At 37.7% G+C, this 27,902-nt stretch overlaps 1 protein-coding gene across 8 annotated transcripts in view; it reads right to left on the bottom strand.

The window, feature by feature from the left end:
* COL23A1 (collagen type XXIII alpha 1 chain) overlaps positions 1-23,868 on the bottom strand; it is a 336,951-nt gene extending 313,083 nt beyond the window's left edge. For 2 of the 8 annotated variants that reach the window (XM_058170263.1, XM_058170264.1), the window contains exons 1-2: positions 23,152-23,860; positions 13,785-13,854 (exon numbers count right to left, since the gene is read on the bottom strand). In XM_058170263.1, coding sequence (XP_058026246.1) covers positions 13,785-13,854; positions 23,152-23,430 — 349 coding nt within the window. In that variant the 5' untranslated portion in view covers positions 23,431-23,860. Of the gene's footprint in view, positions 1-13,784; positions 13,855-23,151 lie in introns of all 8 variants that reach the window. The other 6 variants (XM_058170266.1, XM_058170265.1, XM_058170260.1 and 3 more) reach the window with 5 other exon arrangements.
* Positions 23,869-27,902: the final 4,034 nt, after the last annotated feature.

Raw genomic sequence — 27,902 nt, 5'->3', positions numbered from 1 at the left:
TACAATCGTTCCTCTGCAGAATGGAATGGAATGAATGCAAATATATAGATCTCAGTAATCTTAATAATAAAATCACAAATACAGGTAGTCCTTTACTTACAACGTTTAGTGACCATTCGAAGTTACAACAGCACTGAAAAAAGTGACATATGACTATTTTTCACACTTATAACTATTGCAGCATCTCCATGGTAATCTGATTAATATTCAGATGCTTGACAACCAACTCACATTTATGTTGCAGTGTCCCAGTGTCATGTTATCACCTTTTGCAAACTTCTGCTAAGCAAAGTCAATGGGGAAACCAGATTCACTTAACAACCGTGTCACTAATACACTGTCATGTGAATAAAGCAAATTCTCACTTAACGGATGAATTGTGAAATATTAAATCTCATTACAAATGATTTGAAATTTAATATTCACTTTGGGAGGTCTGTATTTCTGCAGAAAAGGGCTCAATTAAATATATATATATATATATATATATATATATATATATATATATATATATATATATATATATATATATATATATATAGGTCTTTGGTTGTTCGGGTTTTCTCCGTGTTTTTAGAAAAATATATATATATATATATATATATATATATATATATATATATATATATATATATATATATATATATGCAGTTCTCTGAATTATTGCCAGGTTTGATGACATTTCACCTCTAAAATAGTCTACAAATTTCATCAAGATAATAAAATGATGTTCATATAGAGGCTAATGGAAGCATCAGAGTAATGAGCAAGAATTCTGTGACCTGGATGTCCAAATTACAAAGTGAGTACCCCCAAAACACACACAATTCCAGCAAATTATCTGGGGAAAAGATAAAAAGCAAACTGTCAACAGTAATTGGAATAATCAGAAACTGTAATAACGTCACTAAAGAAAATAAAAGTTTGCTCATTGAGGCAAAAAGGAATGTGGCTCTTGGTTTCGCTGCTCCTTTGTTTTTAGTCCATTTTCTTCTCTTCATTTGCCTCTAATCAGGGCTAATGAGTTCCACTTTCCAGAGTTCCTGCATTACTTAAAGAAGCTTTGCAACCCTTTTGGAAACTCACAGAAGCAGTACTTAAAACTCTTGCTTTGGTATTGCTCAGTACCAAATTATATTTGCAAAGAGACAATAGAACATATAACTCTCCAATTCCTTTGGACACCCAAGATTCACCAACATCATAAAAGTTAGTTCAGCTACTAAAGTTTCAATTAAAAGAAATTCCGAATGGTGCAGCAAAAACTATTAAGGCAGAAAGTAGTATAAAACAATGATTGTGCACAAGATAAAGGATCCAGGAAACACAAAGAGCCTGATTGGGACCTTTAAAAATACCCAAGTTATTTTAAAAGGTGTATTTCTCTTAACAAAGTCTCCTAGCAAGCAACATGTATTAATAGCAGCCACATGTAGTAAACAACGATAGAGATGAAAGCAAGGAGAGCCTAATTAATGGAGCTTTTTGCTAAACAAAAGTAGCTGTTTTATTGCAAGCATGGTGGCCTTTTGGCCTCCACTGCAACCTTTCAGAGCAGAGCAAGAAAACAATGGAACTGGTTTGCATTAAATGCCTGGAACTCAATGAGAATGTCAGTAAACAAGGTGTGGCAAGAGTGCAATAGGCCCTCCTCCAAGAAACAGTGCAGGCCTCAAGTTATTTTAATTGCTGCGCCTTGGAAAACCCTTGTGTGAGAATTACCAAGCTCAAAATGTTAACACCAAACCAGATAAATCTCATTTTATTAAACTTCCAAAAGTGATCTACATGGATATCCTCCCAACCATATAGACGTCTGTGAACATTTTGGGGTTAGTCCTTAAGGTAGAGGGGCTGTTTAACTAAGCCAGGGATGGCCAAACTTGGCCCCTTGAAGAGTGGTGGACTTCAATTCCCAGAATTCCCCAGCCAGCAACTTGCTCATATTTATAGCTCATGCTGGCTGGGGAATTCTGGAAGTTGAAGTCTTCAAGGGGCCAGGTTTGGACACCCCCGACTAAGCAAAGGGCTCTATTCAGATTAATTAGAAAACACTTGCATACAAAACAATACAGAAAGCAGAATAGGGTCATTCTGTAAGTCTAACACATGTGTGTTCATCGTTTAACTTCTCTTAGAAGTTCTTTCTAAAAATACACTATAAAAACTGTGAAATAAGCCAGACACCCAAACTCATTCCTGTTTAACATGAACTCTATCCATTATCCAAAATCAAATGACCACTAGAACTCTGACACAAAACATCACAAGTCCTATAGACTGCAGCAGTTTAAAGGAGAATTCATAATCTGCTTGAAATCATCCTTATCTAATACCTTAACACTTATAATCACTGTGTTTAATAAAGCCTGCAAAAACTGAAACAAGCTCCACATCAAGGTATCCAGCTCCGGTGCATGGGCTGACTGATTGTTTAATGAATTACATCTCTCTCTTTTGGATGCTTCTAAAGAACAGTCTGGTCTCCATTTACCACTATCTCTCCTTGGAATACCTCGAGTTCAACAATACCCCAAAACATTAGGAAATACACTAATTTGTAGCCTGTCCAGAAATAGAATGAAGAGTCTGTGGCTGCTACTCATTATTCCTTCAGGTAATAAAGAAAAAAATTGAGAAAGACAAAGGGTTGGGTAGATAGCTAATGGGGCAGCTGGAGAGTAAACTTTGAGGGAAGGATGGAAGGAAGGAATGCTTCTGTAGATAGATGGTATGGTTGACTGAGTTTAGAAATGACCCAGGATGACAGAAACTAATTTTAGTGGTTGTGGTGTATATTGAAAGAAATGATCTGGAGGTGATTTTCCCAGTAATATGAAATGGATAGAGGTTTTACTGATCCAGAAAACTTCAGTTCACAGAATTACATCTCTGGCGGAATAGTTTCCCTCCTGTGGTAAAGTGAGAGCAATTTAACTGTATTTTAGTTCTAACAGATGTTCCATTGCTGTCATTACAGTGACATTTATTTTGCAAAGTGTCCCATGGCAATCACTTTTGGGGACAGCGTCCTTAGCATTTTCTCAAAATCCAAAGTACTTAGGAATGACCCACGATGAATTTTTTAAAATATGGGACATGCCACTGATTTAATGGAACTGAAATACAGAATTTTTAAAATGTACCTGTACATAGAATTTATATAATTAAATTACTTTAAAGGACTAGTATTTACAGCTCCCAAAGGAATCCATTATCTTTGTGAATATTATAGGTCAGAGAAAAGTGAAGAAGTTCTTCTGATTATTTAGGTTCAACTTTTGTTTAACTCAATCAAACAGCCAAGCAAGAGCTCATAACATCAATCCAAACAAGTCCTCTTGCTTTGCAGCAAACTTGCACCCTCCGGATGCTTTCTGCCCAGCCCAAGCTTCATCAGAGATATCTTGGCTGCCTGTTAGCCCCTCCCTCCCTGAACAAGGTTTCCAAAAATATAGTCTTAGTCTAAAAATTCTGACTAAAAGGACAAATTTTGCTACGAAGTAATACAATGTGTGGATGATCTTGGAGGATGAGGAAAAGAGATTCTGCCTAGGGAATGAGGGAGAAGCCAGCAACCCCTTACCTGTCAGAGAAATAGATTTAAGGATGACCTGCCCTAATTGGTAGTGGCAGTGGAAAGTTTGTATTTTCAGATTCACAAAATTCTGTTAATGTAGCCTTACAATAAAGTAGAATTAACTCATCTAGTTATGTTTCCTGTATGATTTAGCCAGGAGAGATGACTATTTAAAGCACGGGTGTCAAACTCGCTGTGTCACGTTGCCATCACATGACGTATCATGATGTTTTTTCCCTTCAAGGAGCTGGGGTGGGTGTGGCCTGAATGTCCAGTCCGCGGGCTGCCAGTTTAACACCCCTGATTTAAAGAAATCTCTGCAAACAGCAAACTCAATTTCTCTTTATTCTCATCAAGGGAGTTTTGTTCTACTGTTAAAAAATCAATTGCAAAAACCACTAGATTGAAGTGTGTGACCAGCCACACAATTTCAGAAAGAAATGTAGTTAAATATTTTCCCAGAGAGATGAGTCTTCCAGGCTTGATGATATAATATTATTAGAGCTATTAGAAATGGAAATGTAGATAATTTTATTTATTTATTTATTAAATTTATATGCTGCTCATCTCTCCAATAAGGCAATTCTGGGCAAAGATACAAATAGCTCTCGCAAAAGTATACATTTCATTTACACATGAAGACAACAAAAGAATGTTTATTTTCCAGAATAACTATTTTGATCCCAAAACCTATCCCTTATTATTCCAAGGATATGCATATAGGACTTTACTAACCCAAATAATTTTAAACAGAAAAGTACTTGAAGGTACAATTCAAACTCAGCTTGGCTGCAACTTGAACAATACTAGTATTTTGCCAAACCTATGTGATACTACCTACCCAATGAGCATGGATCTGGAATTGCACTAATTTTCATGGAAATCAACTGGGAAAGAATAAACCTGGTACACAGATTTCAGTGGGACTTAATGAACTCTAAAACCAAACCTATCTAGATCATTATTCTAATTTGGATTGCATGTTGGATTCTGAAGAAAACATAAAATTTTAGGATGAAAGGAATATTGTGCTAACTCAGACAGAATGCTACATCCCCAACTTGTCCAAGCACAACAATTCTATATTATTCACTATCAGATCTATCTTTCAGGGGAAAACCAGCATTAAATTTCTATCAATGGATAGATAAGATTCGTTTCTGTAGGAGTTAAGGGGGGGGGGCTCTTTATCTGTAATAGCAATTCTGTAGTACTTTTATCAGTTTATCTAAAGTGCACTGCAGGCAACTAAAAAAACAGCCCTTGGTAGTAGAGGCTAAATCTAAAAGGATAAAGTTATGAATTTAACATACTGCTCAGTTCTGGGTTTGGGAATTCCATCACTATCAAGTTAATCAAAATAATTTGAATTTGAGAACACCTAATTACCAGTTCACATTTTTCCTGTTGGACCATAGAAATATACACATTTCAGAATATTAACACAGAGGGATTTATGCAAGAATAATCTGGTTTTTTATCATGTCCATCTCAGACTATTTCTATCCTTTGTCCCAAGAAATTAATTATTTTTTTATAATTATAGACAAAAGTCCAAATAAACTCTTTATGTAATCTATTGACAAAATGTTCTCCATGTAGTTTGCTCAAGTTTCAAGCTTTTATCAGAAGAGATTAAATAAAGGTATCATGAGCTCAACTAATCTGAATGGATCAATGCAAACAAACCCAAGCAGTCAATTTTGATTAGAAGTATATAACAAATGTGGCTTTACTGGCCTTAAGCTATAAGCAACTAATACACTTTGCCTTAACATGTGAAGCAACCAGCTGCTGTCTAAATCCACAATTAAGAATAAATGCTTTTGGGAATAAGATGGCTCATACCTTTTCAATACATGGAGCTTTAGACCCAGTAGGAGGAAGACCCCAAAAAGAGTTTAGGAAAACAAAACCTTCTCCAACTTTAATTTTGGAATATATTTCATATCTCATGAAGCAGGTTCAATGTCTGCTTAATAATATTTGGTGTTCTTGTGGCTTTCTGCAGGAGCACAGTTAAAATAATAGCTTGGATCCTTATTCAGTATGATGAAAGAATCCTATATTAATTTGACATGAAACCATGACTAAAACTTTATCTGTTGATTTATTTTTTGTGTCTATTCACATTAATAAAAAACAGAAGAAATTAGACCTTCACAGGCCATGATACTAACAAAAATCTATATTATTCATTAATTTAACACATCTAGTTTGTAAAAGCAAAGAAAATATAGATTCACAACTGATCACAAAGCCTGGTATGAAATCTTGGATACTATACCTTAACAATTTTGTAATGAAAGATTTGTTCAAAGATGTAAAAAACAGACTAGAGAACACAACTTGATGACTAATAACAATGTAATACATATTCTGTAAATAAAATCAAAGTGACTGCAAAAAGCCTACTACATGTAGAATTTGTGTCAGAGGTAAAATTAAAAAGGTGAACTATATTTCGTCACCCTGCCAAATCAGATTGCAAGTACAGCACGTTTGACTCATGTTCAACATTAAAAAGTCTGCCTTTGATAGACACATAAACCTTGGAACAACAGGTGCCAACTTAATTAGACTTTCAAAATAGTTCACATGGTTAGAAAGTACAGGTCCAATAAAGCAAGCTGATTGTACAACGATACAGCATGGTGTATCGTATGTAGAATCCTCTATTCTGTGGTTAATGATGAACAAGAGACAAATAGCTGTAGAAATACACTATATCTGACCCAAAGCATTTTGCTTTCGGGATAAGTATTTAATATACAACCAAGAAAAAATAAAGCAGGCTGTTGATATGATACAAAATATTATAAACTATTTTATGTTATATACTATTTTATGTACTAATTTACTAAGCAGAGTTGTCCATCTTTGCAGTTTTATTCAGCCAGGGAATAAACAGAATGAAATTTCCATGAGCTCTATACAGCATCGAAGCTACAAACTATACAGGCATATGTTTTTAGAGATAATAATGGGTGGAAATACCACAAGCCACAATGGTTTACTTTTGACCGTTTCTAACCATGTGTTATAGAGAATATACCACCACATTATGTTATGATAGCCTTTAATTGTTGCATTTGCCACACTTATGAACATGGCACTGATTTCTGGTGGGACTGTCTCTTAATGAATCTGTCTCAACTTTGAATTTACAGAGGTATGCAGAGTTCTTAATCCCACTTTCGAGATGGGAAAAAAGACTATGAATGTACTCATCTATTGACTTTCTGTTTCCTGCTGGAGAGGAGTATCCAATAGCACAGAGACCTACAGATGAGCAAGACTTAAAAGCCTACACTTTCCTAGCCTTTCCCTTAGAACGGAATGCTGGAAGATAATGGAGGAGTGTTGGTTACTTGACTTGGAAATCTTAACCGAGCAGCAACTGATAACAGTGTTTTTACTTGTTTACGTGTCAGGAAAGGTTACTGGCATAGGTATCTGTAGCACAACAGGGAGATAAAAAATATAAGAACAACATGATGAAAAAACTGCAGCTTATGTATCGTGTGCATAATTTTGATGCGATCTTCTTTTACCATGGAAGCCCATGGTTATCGGAAAACAATTCTCTGTTAGGAAAAAGGGCCTGTCTCCAATCACTGGTTGGTGAGTGAGGAAATGGAAAAGTAAAATTGGCAACCCCAATTTGGGAATTGCCCCCCACCCCCAAAAAAGAGTCGGTTGAGTTGGCTGAACTCCTAGTAATAAATCTATAGATTTTTCTTGGCAATGATATGAAAATATTTGCTGACAGGGATTCTTTTACTTCTTAGTTAAACTACAGACTTGAAAGTTCACAAAAGAAAGAAAGAATATAATTATACGTGTGAAATAGTATTATATTATTCAAAGGCACTGAAATGTTTATCATTTTAAAAAATCCAAATCTTTATAAAGACCAATAGCAATGTTGTGCCTATATTTATCAACCATATTTGGAACATAGAATTGAGAGCTGGAAGGATTTAGCATTCTTAAATATACAATTATTTTAAACCAAATAGAGTTTGAGACAACAAAAAGTTTTACTTATGTTTCAGTAAAGACATAAAGTACTTATGGTTATTGTGAAAACAATATACTCCTAATCAGAATATGATCAAAGAGGTATCCCAGTACAGCAGAGAACTGAAAATGATCTAAATAGATTAATTACTATATAAAGAACATTAAAGAAAGTTTGTAATGATCTAGCTAAGTAACATAAAAATAAGCCTTTTATAGTCGTGGAACTCTTCTCCACATTTAGGAGGATTAGCATAAATATCTTAATCAATCCTGATTAAGATCCTGATAATGAGATTTATCTTACTATTTTGCATAATTTAATTTCCATAGTATTCATGAAATAATATTAGCTCCCTCTAGTGGTAAAAAATACCAAAGAGTGTGCAATCATGTTAATCTTGGGTGAATTTTCAGGACAAAACATTAATATTAAGTGGACATTTCTGAAATCACATCATGGTTATACAAATGCCATATACCTTACAGAATTGTGATATAATTGCATTAATATATGCAACAATACTTAATTTCCCTAAGACTAAGACTCCAATTCTATGTATCTGACTCAATGCCACTTTCTTCATAATCGGACAGCCATATAAACATATACTGTATGATTAGATGACACACCTCATAAAACATTTATAGTTGGATTTTGCTACATTGTGGTCTTTGTCAATTTTCTATGAAGCAAGTTTCCTACAGATTTTATACCCTCATTTCCAAATTTATTCAAATTATAGCCCTTACATATTCACTATGCTTTTTGTACAATCTAGGCCTGTGATGGAGAACCTATGGCATGTGTGCTGGAAGTGGCACGCAGAGCCATCTCTCCAGGCACATGAGCCATCGCCTGTTGCTCTTCGGGGTCCCGGCGCGCCAGCCAGCTGGTCTTCATATGCGCAGGAGCACTGGAAACCGGAAGAGCAGCTGCCTGGAAACCGGAATCGAGCATGCAGACTCGGCTGCTGCTCTTCCGGTTTCCGGCACGTGCATGCGCACCAGCCAGCTGGTCTTCATGCGTGCATGTGTACCGGAAACCAAAAGATCAGGTGGCCAGTGCGCATGTGTGTGCTGGAAACCGGAAGAGCAGCCACCCAGCGCATACATGCGGTTGCTCTTCCGGTTTCTGCCATGCAAGTGCGCGTGCATGGTCCTATTTCAGCACTCAGTGCCAAAAAGGTTCGCCAACACTGACCTAGGCTATGCATCTCCCACTAATTACTGCTCAGATCAAGCCATCCAATAGCTGAGCAGGAAAAAAATGGCAGTTCTCTCAATCTAAGAATAGCAGCTAATTACCAAAGGTATAGCTTCCCCATCAGCTCTTCATGAATTCATAAAAAGCAGAAACAGGGGAGATGGCATAAAATATTAAAGAAAAATGTTTCTAGCATTCATGTCCTTAAAATCACATATTTGTCTATAATATTCAGGGTGGGGGCATGTCTGTGTATCTTACAGTTGCAAAACATTAAATTTACTGTAAATCAATAACGTGGAGTACTTGGGGCTCTCTGGTCTTGGTTGCTTTGCAGATATGCCACTATCCAACTAGGTAACACTGTCAGTCTTCATGCCAAGCTTGGTCTAAGGTCCAACAGTTTCCTAGCTGAAATTGTGGTTGAGTTTGTCCTTGTGTTGTGATATTAAGTTTTCCTCCTGTCTTCTGACTGCTAGTTTGTGTTCATTGATGCTCTCTGCTAATCTCCTGCCTATCTGTCCTACATAGAGGCTGCTATAATCCTTACATTGTATGTTGTAAATGACTCCTGTTTTTATTTCTTGGGCTACTAGGCTAAACCCAAATTCTAGGGAATTCTTGGAAGTTTACTGTTCAGACAAATCAGTCATCAATAATCAGAGATAAATCATATTTTCAAAGCATTCAAAGGAGACAATAAAAAAGCTAAGAAGGAAACAAAAGGATTAGAACACATCCTCTCCAGCAGTCATCTCACAGATAAGCAGGAATTAACAACAAACAATCATGCAGAAAACAGTACTCCAATCAAGTAATTACCAAGGAGAAAACATGCCAGCTCTGTAAGGAAGACCAGACAGAAAGCATGGCAAGATAAGTTAATTCTGGTTACATTAACAGAATCTTGCAAGTCTGAAAGAACACTTCTTCCTCCTCCATTTTACATCCCAAGAAACTAGGGATCTCTTCTGAGCCACTTGCTCTGCTCACATTGCTGCTGTGGGCCATGTTGCCTTCTATCTCATTGTACTTTGGCTATGACTCTTCTCCATCTCCCAAGGTGATTCCCACATACCAATACACAACCACTTTGCTATCAAAATTGGCAACTATTGTATATAAAACAAGGAACGAATTCCACACTGACTCACACTAATAGTATTACCTAGTTGGGCGATAAAACATCTGCAAGCAAACAAGCAAGCTCAGAGAGCACTAAACATTGTTCAGTCCTGAGCTACACATAATCTTGTCCACTAAGGTCAATGACTCCTTACTAGGAAAGACAAACAGTATTTGTGTGTGTGTGTGTATGTATGTATGTAAGTATGTATGTATGTATGATCAGTGGTGGGTTGCTCCCGGTTCTGTCCGGTTCTTGAGAACCGGTAGTAAAAACAGCAGGAGGCTCCACCCACCTGCCCTGATGTCACATTTGGTGATCTGCGCATGCAGTCCCGTTGTGAACCAGTAGTAAAGGTAAGTAGAACCCACCCCGGTATGTGTGTGTGTGTGTGTGTGTGTGTATGTGTATACACACATACACATTCAACATATATAAACTTATAAACATATATAAACTTTTCAACTAATAGTTAGCACCTATTTGTTGTTAGATAAGGAGCAGTGGAATTTAAGGGAAACTGGACTTCATCCACTTGTGGCTATGTAAAGATTCTAGGCCAGTGATGGCAAACCTTTTCGGCACCACACATGCTTATGGGCTGCAACCTGGAAGAGCAGCTGCCCAGGGCGCATGCAGGCGCCTGGAAATGAATGTATGGTTTGAGCCAATCAATACTATAAAATACTTCATGCTTTTCACTGTAGGAAGTCCAATTTGGATTGGAAAAATATGGTAGGGAAAAATATTTCCTATCTCAGAACCAAAGTTCTGATGCAAGTTTTTCCCTGTACAACAATACTTGAATTTGATATGATGAGATCTTCATCACAGACATCCCAATTTCTGGTCTTGAGAACAACAGAGAATAAATGAAGAAGTAGAAGGCAAATAAAACAAATGGCAGTGGAGAATGGAAGAGAGAAACAGGAAAGAAGAAAGCAAAATATTAAACCATAGCATATGATTTTCCTGAAAACTGTCTGTCATACAAAAGACCGTAGAGATGCAGAGTTGGACCATGAAAGCAAAACAGAGGATTTGCAAAGGGAAAGTTCTCATCATGTGACCATGTGGAGATGACCATCATGTGGAGATGACCATCATCATCTCCAACATGGTACCAAACAATGTTGACAGGCTTAAAGATGCACTTTTGGGGCCAGGGTTTTTTCCATTTAAAAAAAAAATATAATATTTAAGAGAGGAGGTTGGATACTGCAAAGTAAAAGTACCACTTTGTCTCACTTTCATTAATGTATCTAGAACCCAATTTTAAAAAACAAAACAAAAATAGTAATGAGAGATTTGGTGCTTTGCTTGAATGTTATGTCCACCTTTGCTTGGCAAAAAATGTTCCTTATTACAGCCACTTTGTGCACAGAAAAATCTACCCTAGTGGCAATTTTGTAAGTTTCCCAAATATGCATTTATAACCCAAAAACGCTGAAGACTCCAGATACTGGCATCAATTGACTATAAATGTTAACTGTACTTCTGTGATTTCATAATCAAGAATCAAGAAGAAGGAAGGGCCTTCTCTGTGTGGGCTCCCGCCCTCTGGAACGAACTCCCCCCAGGACTTCGTCAACTCCCGGACCTCCGAACCTTCCGTCGTGAGCTTAAAACACACTTATTTATCTGCGCAGGACTGGATTAGTTTTTAAATTTGTGGGTTTTTTAATGGGTTTTTTATCATTTATTCTAAATTTTAATTTTGGCCAATTGAATAAGTTTTTTAATTGTATTTTAATAGTATTTATATTGTAATATTATTGTCTATTTTATCTGGCTGTGAACCGCCCTGAGCCCTTCGGGAGAAGGGCGGTATACAAATTTAAATAATAAATAAATAAATAAACATAGTTGTAGCATACAGGTAGTCCTCAACTTGCACAATTGAGCCCAAAATTTCTGTGGCTAAATGAAACATCTGTTAAGTGAGTTTGGTCCATTTTACAACCTTTCATGCCAGAGTTGTTTGCTCCATTTTACAACCTTTCACTGCAGTTGTTAACAACACAGTTAAGTGAATTTGGCTTCCTTGTTGACTTTGCTTGTCAGAAGGTTGCAAAAAATTATCACATGACTCCAGGACACTGCAGCCCTCATCAATATGAGACAGTTGCCAAGAATCCGAATTTTGATCATGTGACCATGGGGATGCTGCAACAGTCGTAAGTGTGAAAAATGGTCCTAAGTCATTTTTTTCAGTGCAGTTGTAACTTTGAACAGTCAATAAATGAATTAAGTTGAAAAATGTATTTCATTTTTTTTAAGAATAGAAATCATGAAAAATCATCAAAATCTCAAGTGTACAACCATATTAATGCCATGGGTGGGGCCCTGTTCATTGTAAAACACAGTTTTTTTCTACAGGGAGTTTCACTACATTTATTTATTTTACATTGGGGGTTTTGAAGATGCAGCTGGCCATGCAGTGAAATAACCCATGAAACAAGGCCAACAATGTTAACATAAAAAATAGATTGGCTATACCTCAAGAAAGCTTAACATACACAGTTTTCACTTGCGGGGGTGGGGGTGGGGTTTAAAAACGTTCTGCCCAAAGTCTGGATTTTGCCTCTGAACTTGGGAAGTACAAGATGGCTATCAAAGTCAGAAAGAGCATTGATTTAAACCTAATCAAAAACTTTAAACTACTGTCTATGCTCCAAGAATCAAAACACACCCTTAAATATTAGGCAGGCTTCCCAGTCTTCAAATTTAACTGATATTTTGGCATACTACAAATAATTTTAATATACCAATAAATCTATAGTAACCTGCTTGGAAAAGATAAGTCAATATAAGCATGAAGACAGCTATCAATTTATCTGATGGTAGTTACAAAAGTAAAAGAACTACAATTATGTTTAAAACAATTAGAAATCTAATAGAACTATTATATATAATTTAAAGATAAAAAAAGGATAAAATAATGTTACCTTTCTCAGGATTTCAAAAACAACTTGCAAAGTTTACATGCATTAATGTTAGCATAATTTCTGTTTACAGTCTTTTGACTGCTTCTAAACATTGGGCCCCACAAGGTTTTCATTAGAAAATAATAACTGATCCAAGTATATGTGCAATGATTTTGGTTTCTGTGCAAAACAAAAATGTCCACTTGGAAACACTTCACCTCAACCTTTACAAAAATGACCCCATTCATGTGGCTGCAGGCTTTTCAAATACAAGTTGCCCTGTTCTGTGTTGTTCCAAACGTCATCAGCAATATTTATAGAAAGAAACAAGCAAATACTTGCATATTTTGCTCATACTGAAATCATTAGACATTGATTAACCGAATCTCACTAAATTTCACCAAAGGTAGCCGCACAAAAGCTAACAAAATTATTTAATGATTAATCTAAGTAATTATCTTTGGGATAAATCTATAGATAAAGATTTTTAAACAGCCATGCATACTGAAGGTACTTACTCATCCAGCAAAGGGTGCTTTGGGGTAAAAAAATTAAGAAACGTTTAGGTATATATTCTAATAAGGAATAATTTATTATGTTATGAAAACACTCAGACCCTTCAAAACTAAATGAACCAATTAATTTCATTATCTATTCACTTTTGTCTGAAATTGTATAGAGTCTCCCTGCTTGAGCAGAGTGTTGGACTGGAAGACCTCCAACTCTATTTTTATTGATTGAACAAAATCAAACAGAGATCTCCTGCCCATACAAAAAAAATTATTTGTAAATATACTCAAATCAGAACACCCCGTCCAATCTTTCAAGCAATGTTATCATACATATTTATTTCTCACATTCACTTAATAGCATAATATATCTAATTTAAAATCTATTAATATCTATTTCTCATCCACCTACCTGGTGGGCAATGACATTCAGAGGATACTTCTCTTGCTGTACGTAGTTTGGCTAATCCTTCATTCAGTTTCTGTCAAGAAAGCAAATATGTAAATAAATAAAAACTAATAGGCAACAAATGTGATCCATGTTATTGTTAAACATACGACTCTTAGCCATACTAAAGCCAAGTCTCATAAATTTCAATGAGAAAATTAAGGAAATATTTAGATCTCTCCCACTTGAAATTCCAAGACTTGTTTAGCTTTGATAGGATCACACCAGTATTTAGTTAATTTTCAAGCCAAATAAACTACACAAACCAGCACTTTGATCTTTTTGTTCCTTTCAATTATTTTATATTTAATGTGCAAAATTATTTCGTAATAGTTGGAAGAATCTATTAACCATTTGTCACACATTTTCACCTAGAGACTCTGTAAAATAATTGATTGAGATCCAAATAAAGCAATGGTATCCAAATATGCATACTGTGCACAAAAATGGTATGCATTTTTTAAACTAAAGGAATTACCTTTATAGAGGATTGTCTGTTTGTAGATAGGATTATGCAGCTTTCATGTTTAAAAAAGGAAGAAGCTAGAAAACAAAGCTGAACTGTTGAATTTGGAATACTTTTTTCTATTCACTTTTGAGGATCTATGCAGCATTGTAGGTAAGTAGTAAGCATCACACCAAATAAAGCAAATAATAAAGTAAATAAGAGAAGGGGAGAGAGATTGAAAACTAAAAATATTTATGCCAAATTGAAACTATGTAATTACTGACAATTTAGCAGCCCGTGAAAAAAGTAACATAACATAAGGGGTGTGCATAAGAGCACAAAAGTGCCTACCATTCCTGTCCTATTGTTCTATTCATTATATCAAATTAATATAGTTGATGCATATTTTTTTTACTTATATATAAATATATTTTCTTCAAGATATGTTGTTTTATCTATGACAATTGTTTATGTATACTGTTGTGACAAAAAGAAATAATAAAAAAAAAACTTCCTGTTGCCCCACCTCATGTCAGGCATTAGAAAGGAGTTGGGACAAATTACTCATTCTCTTCCTCCCATAGAACTAACAAAAGAAAAACAACCATTCCAATCTAGTTATTATGGTGGGAATACCAATGCTGCTTTTCCAGCTTGTACTACAAGCCCCTGAAAACTTCATTTCCAGTTTCAGAACAAAGATTCTGGGCATATTTGAAATAGCAAAGGCTTTGTAAAATTAAGATCCTATCCCTATGATACTATTGAAAACTAGATGAGACATATTTCATTTGTTACAATGATGACTCAGTTCAGTCTACAGAGAAGCTCTCTAGAATGGAGCAGTTACTGGAAGATTTAGAAAATTAAAAAGAAAGCTCTACTTATAATATTTAATGCAGCTCTGAAATATGTTGACATTTGCATTATGGATTGATGAAGTTGTTTTCATGGATTGGTAGGGAATCCAATTTATATAATGTACTTTAGGACTGGGCAAATCCTTCCAAAAGGTGCTGCTGAACACAATGGAGCATTTCTTTTGGCCTGTGAGTTCAAGCTGTCTACATACACGCAGTCAGTCACCTCCCTGCCTTTTTCCCAGCAAAGAAAAGTGATTTTGCATGTATGAACAAGCAGGAACATTTGGAAACAGCACCCAAAGTACTTGTGCAGGCTTGGAAAAAGATACAGCTGCTTTAACTATTTGAAAAGTAGACACTCCTAACACCCCTTGGTGTGTGTGTGTGTGTGTGTGTATTCCAGCATAACTCTGGAACACCTCAAGCAACTTCAACCAAACTTGGTACACAGATGACTTACTATCTGGAAAAAATACTGCGGGGGTAAGACACCCCTAACACTCCTCAGGGTGTTTGAGTATGTGTGTATGTCCAGGCACGCAGGTGGCACACAGACCCCAGCTCAGCTTCACTGGCCAGCTGATATTCGGGTGTCTGCCACACATGCACAGGGGGCGGGGAAGCACAGGGGGGCAGCGCGGCCCTCCCGCAGCCCATTTTGGCTCACAGGAGGCTGCAGGGAGGCCTACTAGGCTCAAACAGGCCTGAGGGGGGTCGTGTACACATGTGCAGGAGCGGGGGATTAGGATGAAAAAATACCCAGGCAGTGCCAGGTCATCAGCTAGTATATAATAAAGTAACTTTTTTTTTCTTTAGGACTAAGGCTGAGAAGTCAAAGAAAAGAAAAACACAACAAACTGCTCTTTAAAAAAACACCAAGTTGTTCTAGCCCCTAAGCATTTTTCAAGGCAAATTCATTTGAGAACTTTCTAACTGTGGAGTGTCACCTAGAGACGTGCTCTTGGGACATTTTGTGCAGTACAAGAATGAGGTATCATACTCTGATGCCCTCCTTTGGAGCGCTCATCTTTCACTGGCATGCCATCACTGATGTCTCTGCAATGACATCCATTCTCTTCTTTGGCACCGACCTACGACAACTAAAAATAACAGCTTGGTAATGTAGAAAATAGACATTAACATGTTTTATCAAAAAGAGCTGCACATATATCAAACTTTATTTAGTCCTCCACTGAATGAGATAAATTTAGAGACTTTACACTAGTCAAATAATCCAAATCACCCAGACCACCTGCTTAAACAGCAGGTGGAAGATCTTGGAAAAATTGCATCTTCTATACCAGCTGCAGCCGTTTTTTGGAAGAGAGGGGACTTAATGCATGCCTTTGTACTTCACAAGTGGCCCTCATGGGGCTACCCTTGAAGACTGGTCAAGTCACTTTATTTGGTTCAGTAATTGGCCTGAATAGTTACAGGAGTACTAGGGTTCACCATTATGACATCTATGAAACATCATCGACTACAGATGCAACAATGATTGCTAGGTAATTCCAAATGCAGCTCAAAGTGCAGGTTGTCACCTTTAAAACCATACATCAGGGCTGTCAAACTCGTGGGCCATGGGCCATATGAGTTACACACTGGCCACACCCATGCCCAGTTTAGCAAAGGGGGAAAAAGATGCAATACATCACGTGATGCCACTGTGACGCCGTGAGTTTGACACCCCTGCCATACATAGTTTAAGCCTTGGATATCTTCCAAAATCACCTTCTCCAAGAATAATATTGGTGTGGTCTGTCAGGAAGGACTTGCTGTAGGTTCAAAATCTGATAAAATGTCATCTGCAAGGAACCTGTGCCACCTTGTAAATATATGAAATTTGTTTTTCAAACTGTATATTATAGGCTAAGAAGACATTTCCATGTGTTAATCCCACCAATTGTGTTATAAAAAGATCCATCACATAAGTGAGCATAGAATTTATGCAAGAAGATACAGGTTAAATTACATGATCCAAAAATCCCAATGTCTCTATATAAGAATTAGGCTAGAAAAAGATGATGATGATGATGATGATGTTGATACAGCAGCAACATGAATTTTAACAGAAACAAATGTGAAGTCTTATATTTGGGTAAGAAAAATCAAATACCCGTAGAAATATAAGGTGCAGGGGAAATACCATATTCAAAAAGAATCTATTTTAGTAGATCACAAAATATGAGCCAACTGTTATTATATATTTGCAGAAGAAAAAGAAAAAAAACTATGCACTCCTAGACTGCATCAAAAGTAGTGTTACAATAATGTTAATGATATTCACTGTATCTCTTTATTCAGCATTGATGCATTCGGTTTCGAGCATCACATTTTAGGAATGACACTGGATAAACTGGAGCTACCCGGAGGAAAACAACAAAGATAATAGGGAGTCAAGAATGAAAACTACATGAAGAACAGCTGAACATGTTGGGTAGTTTAGCTTGGAGAAGACAAAAGTGCACGAAGGCATGAAATTTGATTTTAGGTATTTGAAACTGTTTTATCATGACAGATTATAGATTTTTTCCCTAGAGGAGGAAAAGCTGTGGAAAGTCAAGTATCGGAACTGGAGAGGTGATTCCTACATTGAACAGGAAGATGGATTAAATACCCCCCAAAAATTTCAGCCTTACAATCTATAAAACTATGAACTTCCTTTTAAAACCCAATACTTTACTCAGTTTAGGAATCATAATAATCCTGGCAACCGATTATCCAGCTTCTCTTTGAACATCTGTGAACATAAGCACTGTCTCCCTTTATAATTCGCTCCACAGTCAAGTTGCTTTCCTCCTGTACCTAAAATCATTCTTCTGGATCATTCTTTGGGGATGATAGAAACAGATCCTTCTTCTGATGGAAGTTTTTTAAAGATAGCTATGTATTCCCCTAATTGTTGCGCTATCCAGCCCACATACTTTCCCAATCCAGAATGTTTTTGAATACTTTATCAAATGCTTATTGAAATACAAGTGTGCCTACCGTTCCTGTCCTATTGTTTCTTTTCATTATATCCAATTAATATAGTTATTACATACTTATACTTATATATATACTTATATATTGTATAGTTATTTCATGCTTATGCTTATATATACTGTGCAACAAAATAAATAAATAAAAAAATAAAATAAATAAAGGTCCTTTATGTCCATGGCAATCCAATATTTAATGTTACAAGTCTAAAAAAATGTCAGCTGCACAAGACCTACTATTGACTAATCCATACTGGATTTTGATAATCACCAAATTATTATCAAGGTATCTGCAGACTGATTGTTTCATTATCTGTTCTCAAATCTTCCCAGGTATTGCTATAAAAGTAATTGTTTCAAGTTGGAGAGAGCCACAGAAATGACCTTGGAGAATCTATATCATAGGTGTCAAACTTGCGGCGTCACATTACTGTCATGTGACATGCAATGTTTTTTCCATTCAAGGAGCTGGGATGGGTGTAGCCTGCATGTGATGCATCTGGCCCGCAGGCCGCCAGTTTGACATCCCTGATCTATGTGGTAAGCATATTTTAGGACCAGGAAACAAAGTTTTAGGAAAAACGTAAGTAGGCTTTCAAGATTCTGCTACTATAGTCTGTATTAATACAGTTCCAATCACTTTGAGTCCGTTTCCAGATCTGACCTACCTTGAAGGGTTGGTAATAGTTTCCTGGATCCTGCTTTTCCCATTTCTGAAGTCATAATTTCCTGTGACATTGCCTTCTTTTTATTGTCTATCACAGTATTTCTCAACCATGGCAACATGAAGACATGTGGACTTCAACTCCCAGGATTCCTCAGACAGCATGAAGCACACATAATTTCAAGCTGCCAAGGTTGAGAACCATTTTGGCTGTTTTCTGGGATTTCTCAAAAGTAATACATAAAGTTCAGCCAGACCATTCCTGTGTCTGGAATTCTATAGTACAATGTTCCTATAGTATGGTAGGATGTAAATCATGCAGCTCTGCAGATTTAAACTCCTTCAGAATAAACTGATATGTCCTGACCATCTCTCTTTTTCTCAATCTCAAGCTTTAGGCCTGCCCTTTCATTCTGCCTGGTACAACACCTGCATTCTTGTTGATAAAGCCTGAATTAGAATAGGAATTGAGTAGTTTCACCTTTGTATATTATATGCTAATGTCTACCATTTTGCCATCTTCACTGAGCAACTGGTATAAATCTTTTCTCTTTTATTTTGAATAAATCTGAAGAATCTTTTGTTGTTTATTACCATTCACCAACTTCATCTTATTCTGAGTTTTAGCCTACCTGACACTAGCTCAACAATTACGAATTTTGTCTATTTTTAACCTTTCTTTTAATCCTCCATATGTGTCCTTTTTGGTTTCAGACCTTTATTAAATAACTAAAACTTGATTCTCTAGTGAATGAATACATTAATGCCCATATTCTTCTTTGTATGCCGGTTTAAAAATGTTTTAGAAAAGTCAAAGCATTCCAATTCTGTAGTCACTCAGAAAAAGAAAATAAACACAGCAGGAGACCTAATAAATGTAAGATTTATACCAATGGTTCATTGATTTAGCATTACTGTATGTCTGAACCAATCCAAATTTTTAAAAGTTCAGTGACTAAGAAACTATTCTCAATCATAAACAAAAATGAAATCCAAATTTGGTTTGGTTTGCAATATCCAGCTATATGAGAAAAATAAATCTACTGTCTTTCTTTGAGCATTTCTGTAGCATCCACTGCTTATATTAGAATTTCCTTTTTTCATAATGACTATTTCAAGAAGGGATTTTTCATTGCAATATCACTTCATTAAGCTGCAGTTATACTATTGCACCACAGTAGTAATTTCCCCATTTCTGTTGGCTTGTGTTCCTCTATTTCTAAATCTCAAGCCAATAAAGCTGGACTGAACTAATCATATTGTATAGACTGGCTACAAAATTCAAAACATTGGTAGGAAAGCGCTATTTATAGGTGGAGAGTATATTCCAGGATATCTTACAAGTTATCTTGTGACAGTTCATGAAGAACTGTATCTGAGACTAATTGAACAATTACCTTATTTGAATGCTCTGTCAGTAACAGCAAAATTAAGGATCAAAGGGCATATTTATTCATATCCTTGGAAGTACAGTAACTATGTTAATCAATTTTATAGTTCTGAAGAAATTTTGTTTTTGAAATAAAATATAAACTCCCTGTTATTCTTTTCTTGGCTACTTACAACCAACATTGAGTGGAGTTAGACAGCATATAGATGTTGCTGTCAGATTCTGTCCTGGTTTTGCTTAAATGTTAAGCAATTTCATGCCAATTTTCCAGTCTTGGAGATATAGCTACAGACTGAGCAACACTATAAATTGTTTTCCTCTTTTAGCATGGATTTTGCATCATGTATCTACATCCCACACACTTCTGGTCTTTTAAAGAAAGCAAACTATGGATAATTTGCATAGGATTAGAAAACATACTATGAAAGGGATTCTTAGTCTTTCTAATTCTTCTCCTGATGTTGGCTGCAAATTTCATGAGCAAAAAGCCGCAAACACTATAAACCTGTTAGATAATACTTACAGTACTTTATTTACCTATCTATCAATATTTGTAATCTGCCCCAGTCCTGAAAGAAACCAGGCACCACATCATCAAAACAAACAAAAATCTGGAAACAGAAATAAACAAGGGGAAAACATAGAAATGCAATCCAATGCAGAACCTTAGACAAACACTCTCAATCAATCAATCAGCTGGGATCAAAGGTTCATTGGAATAAAGTATATGTAACTAGTTTTTGAGATGTCAGCAAAGCAGAAGCTTCATATACCTCTGGAAAGAAAGAATTCCAGAGGAAAGGGGGCTACCACTGAGAAGGACTACCATTCTGTATAATTACAGATATGAATTTTACCTCATATTTTAGAATAGTAGCCATCCTGGTTTATTGCAGAAAAAAAAATCAACACTGTAAAATTTTAATCCTTTACTATAGCATGCAAATCAGTTCTCTTTTCATAGGTATAACGAATGTCTTTGTTTTTACAGTGTCATAAGCTTCTGTCCTCACTTCACGTCAGCAATTATCCTATGAAGAAGCAGAATCAAGTTGTCAATGAGGGGTATCTAATATTTTGTGAAGGCACAGAACAAACAACTGGGTACTTAAGAAAGTGCCCTTGGCTTCCCTCTTGTTAAGCTTAACTCCTGGTGGCTGTATAGACATGTCCATGTAGTTTTCTTGGCAACTATACAAAAGTGGTTTGCCACTGCATTCTTCTAATTTTGTCTAATTTTGTCACCTACACTACAAGCAAAGGACTTTCTATTGGACTTTCATCCAAGTACTAATCCAATCACACCATATTTTGTTCCAGATCAGCCCAGTTCAATGCTAGAAAGGAGAATGTCTTAACTGTAACAGATAATTAAACCGAGATTAAGATTTGTGTGAACACCATGCCAGTCAAGTTTGTGTATTAATTGCCAACCAATCTACAAGATATGGCCCATGATTTGCAAATCTTTGCAACTCTATTTAACACACTTCATAAATAAATTAGCTTCATTTTACACTTACTAGGAGGTTCTCCCTTTCCTGGGAAATATTCTTAAAGTGCTTTTGATTTTAAGAAAGGTTATTACTGGAGCTTTTCCCAACTCTACGCAATATGGTTATCAGTAAGTTTGAAATGTTTCAGCCGTTTATAACAAACCCCATCTCTCTAGCCTGAAACCCTCCAGATATGTCTTAAATTGCAACGCCAACCTGGCATTCTGGAAAGAATAATCACTATGATGAAGACTGTTCTGAGCACTGCTGTCACAGAATTGAAAAACACAAGGTAATGAAGTAATCTAGAAATCCAGATTTCACAAATGTATATTTACAAAAGTGTACAAAATTAATTATACCTTTACAGTTTTGTGAGTTGTGGTCCAACATTTCTGGAGAATGCTAGTTTAAAAGAGCTTTGGAGAGACCTTGACATCCTCAAAGCACTTTTACAATTTTGGAACTATAGCGAAGGAAACATTCTGTACCTGCTCAAAATACGCATTTCTTTTACATTCATCCAAGGGAGTTGATTAAAATGTGAAATAAAACGAAAAACAAAAATGATCCCCAAAAAAGCAAAGGCAACCGGTCTCCAAAATGGTGCTGAGAAAACTGCATGAATGGGGCCACCAAGAGTTAATCTCAACTAGAGGATGTCTTTACTTATACATTGCAGCGCTTGCAATCCAGCAATTAAAACAGTGCATCCTGGCAGATAACAGCTGGGTTAAAGCCGGATCTGAATCCACCGCGCTCAAACATTTTAGATCAGAGGATGCTCTCGAGCAAGTCATTTGGAACACGCTAATGGTTTACTAAACTAATTAAACCGCTGTGGTTCTCACAATATATTAAGCAACGGATCATCTCGCTCTAGCTTAGCCGGGAGTGTTGTCACAACAACAGGGAGCAGGTGTTGAGGATAGGGTTTTCATCAGGTCCCAAGCTCTTTGAGGAAATGTAGGTTAAAAGGTTAAGCATGGAGTTCCACAATGCAAAACACCCCCACAAGTGTTATCATTTGAAGAAGCCAGAGAGCGGGGGTCCCATCCCGCCTGCTTCCACTACCGAGTTGTAACGGTCTTGGCCAGTTACAGCAGAAACGACACCCGATGCCCTGGGAGGCACTTTGAAGACACACAGCTATGCAGAGTCCCGCCGCTTCAGCAGATCGCGAGCGGCGGCGGCGCCTTTAGATGCCCTCCTCAGCCTTGGATTAAGCTGTGAGGTGCGACGGGGCTCTGCCTGCATTCTCGGGTCAAGCCCCGCGCTGTCAATCAAAAAGACATCGGTGGCCAAGATTTAGATCCAAATGCCAGCCAGCTTGCCTGCCTGCCTGCCATTCGCAGCCCCTTCCTAGAGCCGGTGAAGAGAAAAAGCCAGACTTTTCTTCGAAAGTTTACTTGAGAGAAGCGGGCAGCCTCCGGCCCCGCCGCCCCGCCCTTGTCCCCTTGGCCTCCACCCCGCCCTTCTCAGCCCTTACCTCCCGGAGAAGGTCGTCCACCTGAGGCTGAAGCGCGGCGAGCAAAGGCGCGGCGCCCAGCTGCTCTCCGGGGCTCCAGGCGCGGCTGGCCAATTCTTCTTCCAGGGCCACCAGCCGCCCTTGCAGCTTGGAGGTCTTGGCGCTGAGGAGAAAGCAGGCGCCCACCGAGAGGAGCGAGAAGAGCAGCGAGAGGATAACGGGGCCCCTACCGACGCCCCCGGCGCAGCGGCCACCGCTTTGGGGCGCAGCCTCGGGCGCCTTCTCTCGAGGCCCGCTCATCTCGCTGGGGCGCGCGCGCGCGCTCCGCGAGGTAGAAGCAAGGCGAGAGCGCTCAAGTCCTCCCCCGGGAGCTGCGGCGGCGGCGGCTCCTGCGGTCCCCTGGCTGAGGAAGCGCTCGCTCGGCTGCGGTCGCGGCGGCAGCTCTTGGCACCCGTTGGCCGAGCGAGCGGGGCAGGAAGTTTGGGAAGCGTGGCCTCTTCCCTAGCATGGCCCTCCAGCTGCGCGGGGCGGGGGCAGGGAGGAGGGTAGGTGGGTGCCTGCCTGCCTCTCTCTCTCTCTTTTTTCTTTCTCACCCCCTCCCTCAACCCTCTGGCACTGGGGAGGCGGGGGCGGCGTCCACCACTCGAGGCTCTCCTTCCCGGTGGGATTCCGAAATGGATAGCCGCCCACACCACCACCACCACGCGCCTTCGCGATCTCCTCCCAGCCCTGGTCAGAGCCCCCCCCCCAGCTCAGAAATGGAGAAGGGGGGCTCAAAGCTGCGAATAGGACCCCTTCTCCTCCTTTCTGCTGCTGGCCGCCCCCCTGTCCGGCCGCCGCGGAAGGATTCTTCTCGGCTGATGGGGTCGTCGGTTTCTCCCGGGGACAGCAACGGCGATAAAACCCTCTTCCCCGAGTACTGGATGAGTAGAGCCGTGTCAAAGTCTTATCAGATGGCCTGAAATGACGAGGGGGGGAGGGTGCGTGTAAATGTGGCTATCCCTCGGTGCTATTCCCATTCACCTGGGATATGTGCCATTGAACTTAGGTGAGGTTCACTTCTGACTTGGCTTTGCTTTGTAGGGGAGGGAAGGGATAATTAGTCAAAAAAATGAACTATCCATCCAAAAAGTATCCAAGGTACAACTTCATAGGGGTTCACCTTGAATCCCTATGAAGTTGTACCTTCGGATACTTTTTTACTTATATAGTATAAGGTCTGTGGCCTTTCATTTCCCAAGGGCTCCATTCCACCCCAAAATTACACCAGATGCAATTTACAACCCATAACAAATAACTTATAATAGTGGTAAATATAAGCAACTCAGGTATAGGATGAGAGTGGAGGTTCGTTCTCCAGGCTTTGTGAGTTGGTTTCCAAAGGTTTCATTACCAGACTAGATAACATGACCAGCGGAATTTAGGGAATGTCAGTGCTGGTGTTCTTCTGCTTATAAGGGCTTTGAGTGATCAGTAGGTCCTGTGATGGGAGGGTCAAGACCCTCACCTGACATGACCCTCCCCTCACAAGACCTACTGACCACTCAAAGCCCTTATAAGCAGAACACCAACACTGACATTCCCTAAATTTTGCTGAAGATGTTACCTAGTCTGGTAATGAAACATTCAAAAACCAACCCACAAGCTCGGAGAATGAACCTCTATTCTTATATAACTTATACATTAAAGAGAGCATGTTACTGTGATGGAATTGTAAGAAGAGCTTGTCCAGCATTCTGTCACACGGTGGGCAGCTTGATTGAATTGGGAAGCTCTTTAAACCTAGACTGGAGGCTGAGAGCCCTCTTCCATTGTTACTGCCTAGGGCTGCCTATAATTCCAGATATAGTAGACAATTAGTATTCATAGCCATTGATATCCTGATCCTCTAATCTTCCACAATGCCAGTTGCAAATTCTAATTTAACTAGGAGTCTCATTTAAAATATTTCTTTCTATCAATCCTGAATCTCTCTGCATTCAATTTCAATGGAGGGTTTTGAAGTCTAAGGTAATGAGAGAAAACCTCATCTAAGCACTGCCTGATTTGATGCACTCTGTATTTGTTTCCTTTTATTCTAAGAGCCTTGATTGCTGTACTGTAGCCTTTCTTTGCAGAAGAGTTTCTCTAGCCCTTAATAATTTTGATTGTCATTTTTTGCACCTTTCCTAGCTCTAAAATAATCCCTTTCAGAGTGTAATGATCAGTGCTCTGTATGCTAAAATCTCGTTTCCAATAATTGAATTTCCCTTTGTTGTGGCAGCTGTACATAGTTGCATTTTCATCAAGCTGCCCACCATGACAAAAGATCTCTTTCCTGGGGTTACTAAGAACTCATTAATGTACGGGAGATATTTTATGTCAACATATATCACTTCACAGTTGTTCACATTGAATTTAATTTTGTCTGTCTGTCTGCCTGTCTATCTATCTATCTATCTATCTATCTATCTATCTATCTATCTATCTATCTATCTATCTATCTATCTATCTATCTATCTTAATTATTGATCGAACTATCGATCTATCTTTTTTTAGAAACCATCCATCTCCTTTCACAGATGCATTAAAGGTGGTTTATAAACACATTTCACTCAGTTTGGAGACTTTGGGAGATTTTTGCAGTCCATTTTTGATGTTACCACACTGAATAGTTTGATTTCATCAGCCAACAGAGCTATAACTACTCAGTCCTAATTTTAGTAGTAGTAGTTGTTCAGTTGCTAAGTCGTGTCTGATCCCTCGTGACCCCATGGACCACAGCACACCAGGCCCACATCCCATCCTCCACTATCTCCTGGAGTTTGCCGAAATCCATCTTCTTTGCTTCAATGACATTATCTAACCTCCTTTTGCCTTCCATCTTTCCCAACACAAAGGTCTTTTTCAATGAGGCCTCTCTTCTCATTTGGTGGCCAAATGAAGTATTTGAGTTTAAACTTCAATATATGTCCTTCCAAAGAACAGTCAGAGTTGATTTCCTTTAGGATTGACTGATTTGATCTCCTGCCTCAAATTTATAGACTATTAATTAGAAGACCTCAGTTGCAATAGACATTTTAGTTCACACATCTATTGTCTAGACTACAGTCACTAAATTCAGAAGCCCAATACTGCTCATTTTAGTTCAGACTTTACCAGATTAAAGTCCACTGTATCTAACACATTCTGAACAATAAATTAACATGATTTGCATCGTTTTACATTATTTACACTATATAAGAGATGTAAGTTGGAGGAAAGTGATGTCAGCTATATTTTTTGGAGTTCTACAGATATTTGGCTTTAACAGACATTCCCCCTCCCCCAATTCCTCCATAAAATCACACATGCAAATAAACAATAGCAGTTACAACAACACTCCCTGGAGGATTCCAATTTACACATCTCATCCGTGTGAAAATTGGCCATCTATTCCCATCTTGGTTCCAGTTCTTCATCAGTTGTCAATTAGTGATTGCTCCTTCCTCAAACAGTTACATTTGCTCAGTTATTTTTATTTCCTTTCTCAAAAAAAACAAAACAAAAAACTTTTGGGTCAATATTGTCAACAAATTTGTTAACACCCTCAAATAAGTCTATAAAAATAAGATTTAACTTTACAGAAACTATGTTGGTTTCTTTTCATCAAGTCTCATTCTTTCTTGCATTTGCATATTTTATTTTTAATCACAGTTTCAATAATTTTCTCTATAACCAATAACAAAACTAACTGGCCTAATATTTTTATTGCCCCCCCTTAAGCCCCTGTGAGCCACATTGGCTTTTTTCTAGTTCTCCAGAAGTTCTGTGTTCTTGAAAAAAGATAAACAATTTCATATTAGAGTTCTTCAAAAACTTCTGGGTGGATATTGTTTGGACTTGAGGTTCTATTTATTTTTAGTGTGTCAATTTGGCTCATAATTTCATCTAACATTACCTCTTTGTCCTGCCTACACGACCCTATACATATTTACTCAAGCATAAGCCCCACTGAGCTTGGTGGGTCTTATTCTAGTATAAAATTGCATTAGGTTTCAATCTTAAACAATCTTTTACTTGAAGGTAATATAAATTGAACTCAGTTGCATGATGGTTTTAAGGAGCTCTTTTTAATTCTATGAAATCTAATTTTATTTGCTTGCAATTTCAAAAGGCTTTTGATAAAATCACCGAATATCCTTGAGCAGTCTTAGCAGTTATGGAATAAGAAGAGAGGTTCTCTTTTGATTAGAACTGGCTAAAAAAAGAAAGCAAGAATAAACAGATCTTACAATGAATGCATCTAAATAATGGAAATGTAAGCAATGAAGGGATGCTTTGGAACCAGCACTTTTTATCTTTTAAAACATACATATACTTTAAATGATAAAAAAACCCCACTGGTTCCAAAAGATCATTTCATTGTTAAGGACTCCAAAAAGATATTTCTGACTGGGACATGGTATTAAAAGGCAAATGTAGTTCTGAAGCATAAAATGCCTAACTTTACATATAAAATAATGACATCAGGCATAGTTGTGACCAGTCAGAAAAGGAATTTAATTGGTTGACCTGCAAAGGTTTTTTTTTTTTTTACTTACTGGGCTGTACAAGAAAACCTAGAATAACAAACACAGTGCAGTTCTCTGTGTTTTACTCAGAAATGCAATTTTCAACTTTGTGGAATGTTACTTATAGTTGTGGAATAATCGCTGCAGTCTAAATGTATCAAAGACAACTGAATCTATTTTTGAATAAACTTATATAATTGACCAGCAAAGCCCTATATCCCTACCTGTATCCTCTGATTC

Source organism: Ahaetulla prasina, chromosome 2 (assembly GCF_028640845.1).
Source record: "Ahaetulla prasina isolate Xishuangbanna chromosome 2, ASM2864084v1, whole genome shotgun sequence".
NCBI classification, from domain to species: domain Eukaryota; kingdom Metazoa; phylum Chordata; class Lepidosauria; order Squamata; family Colubridae; genus Ahaetulla; species Ahaetulla prasina.
Note: the sequence above shows the minus strand (reverse complement) of the source record. Positions and strands in the feature narration are given on the sequence as shown.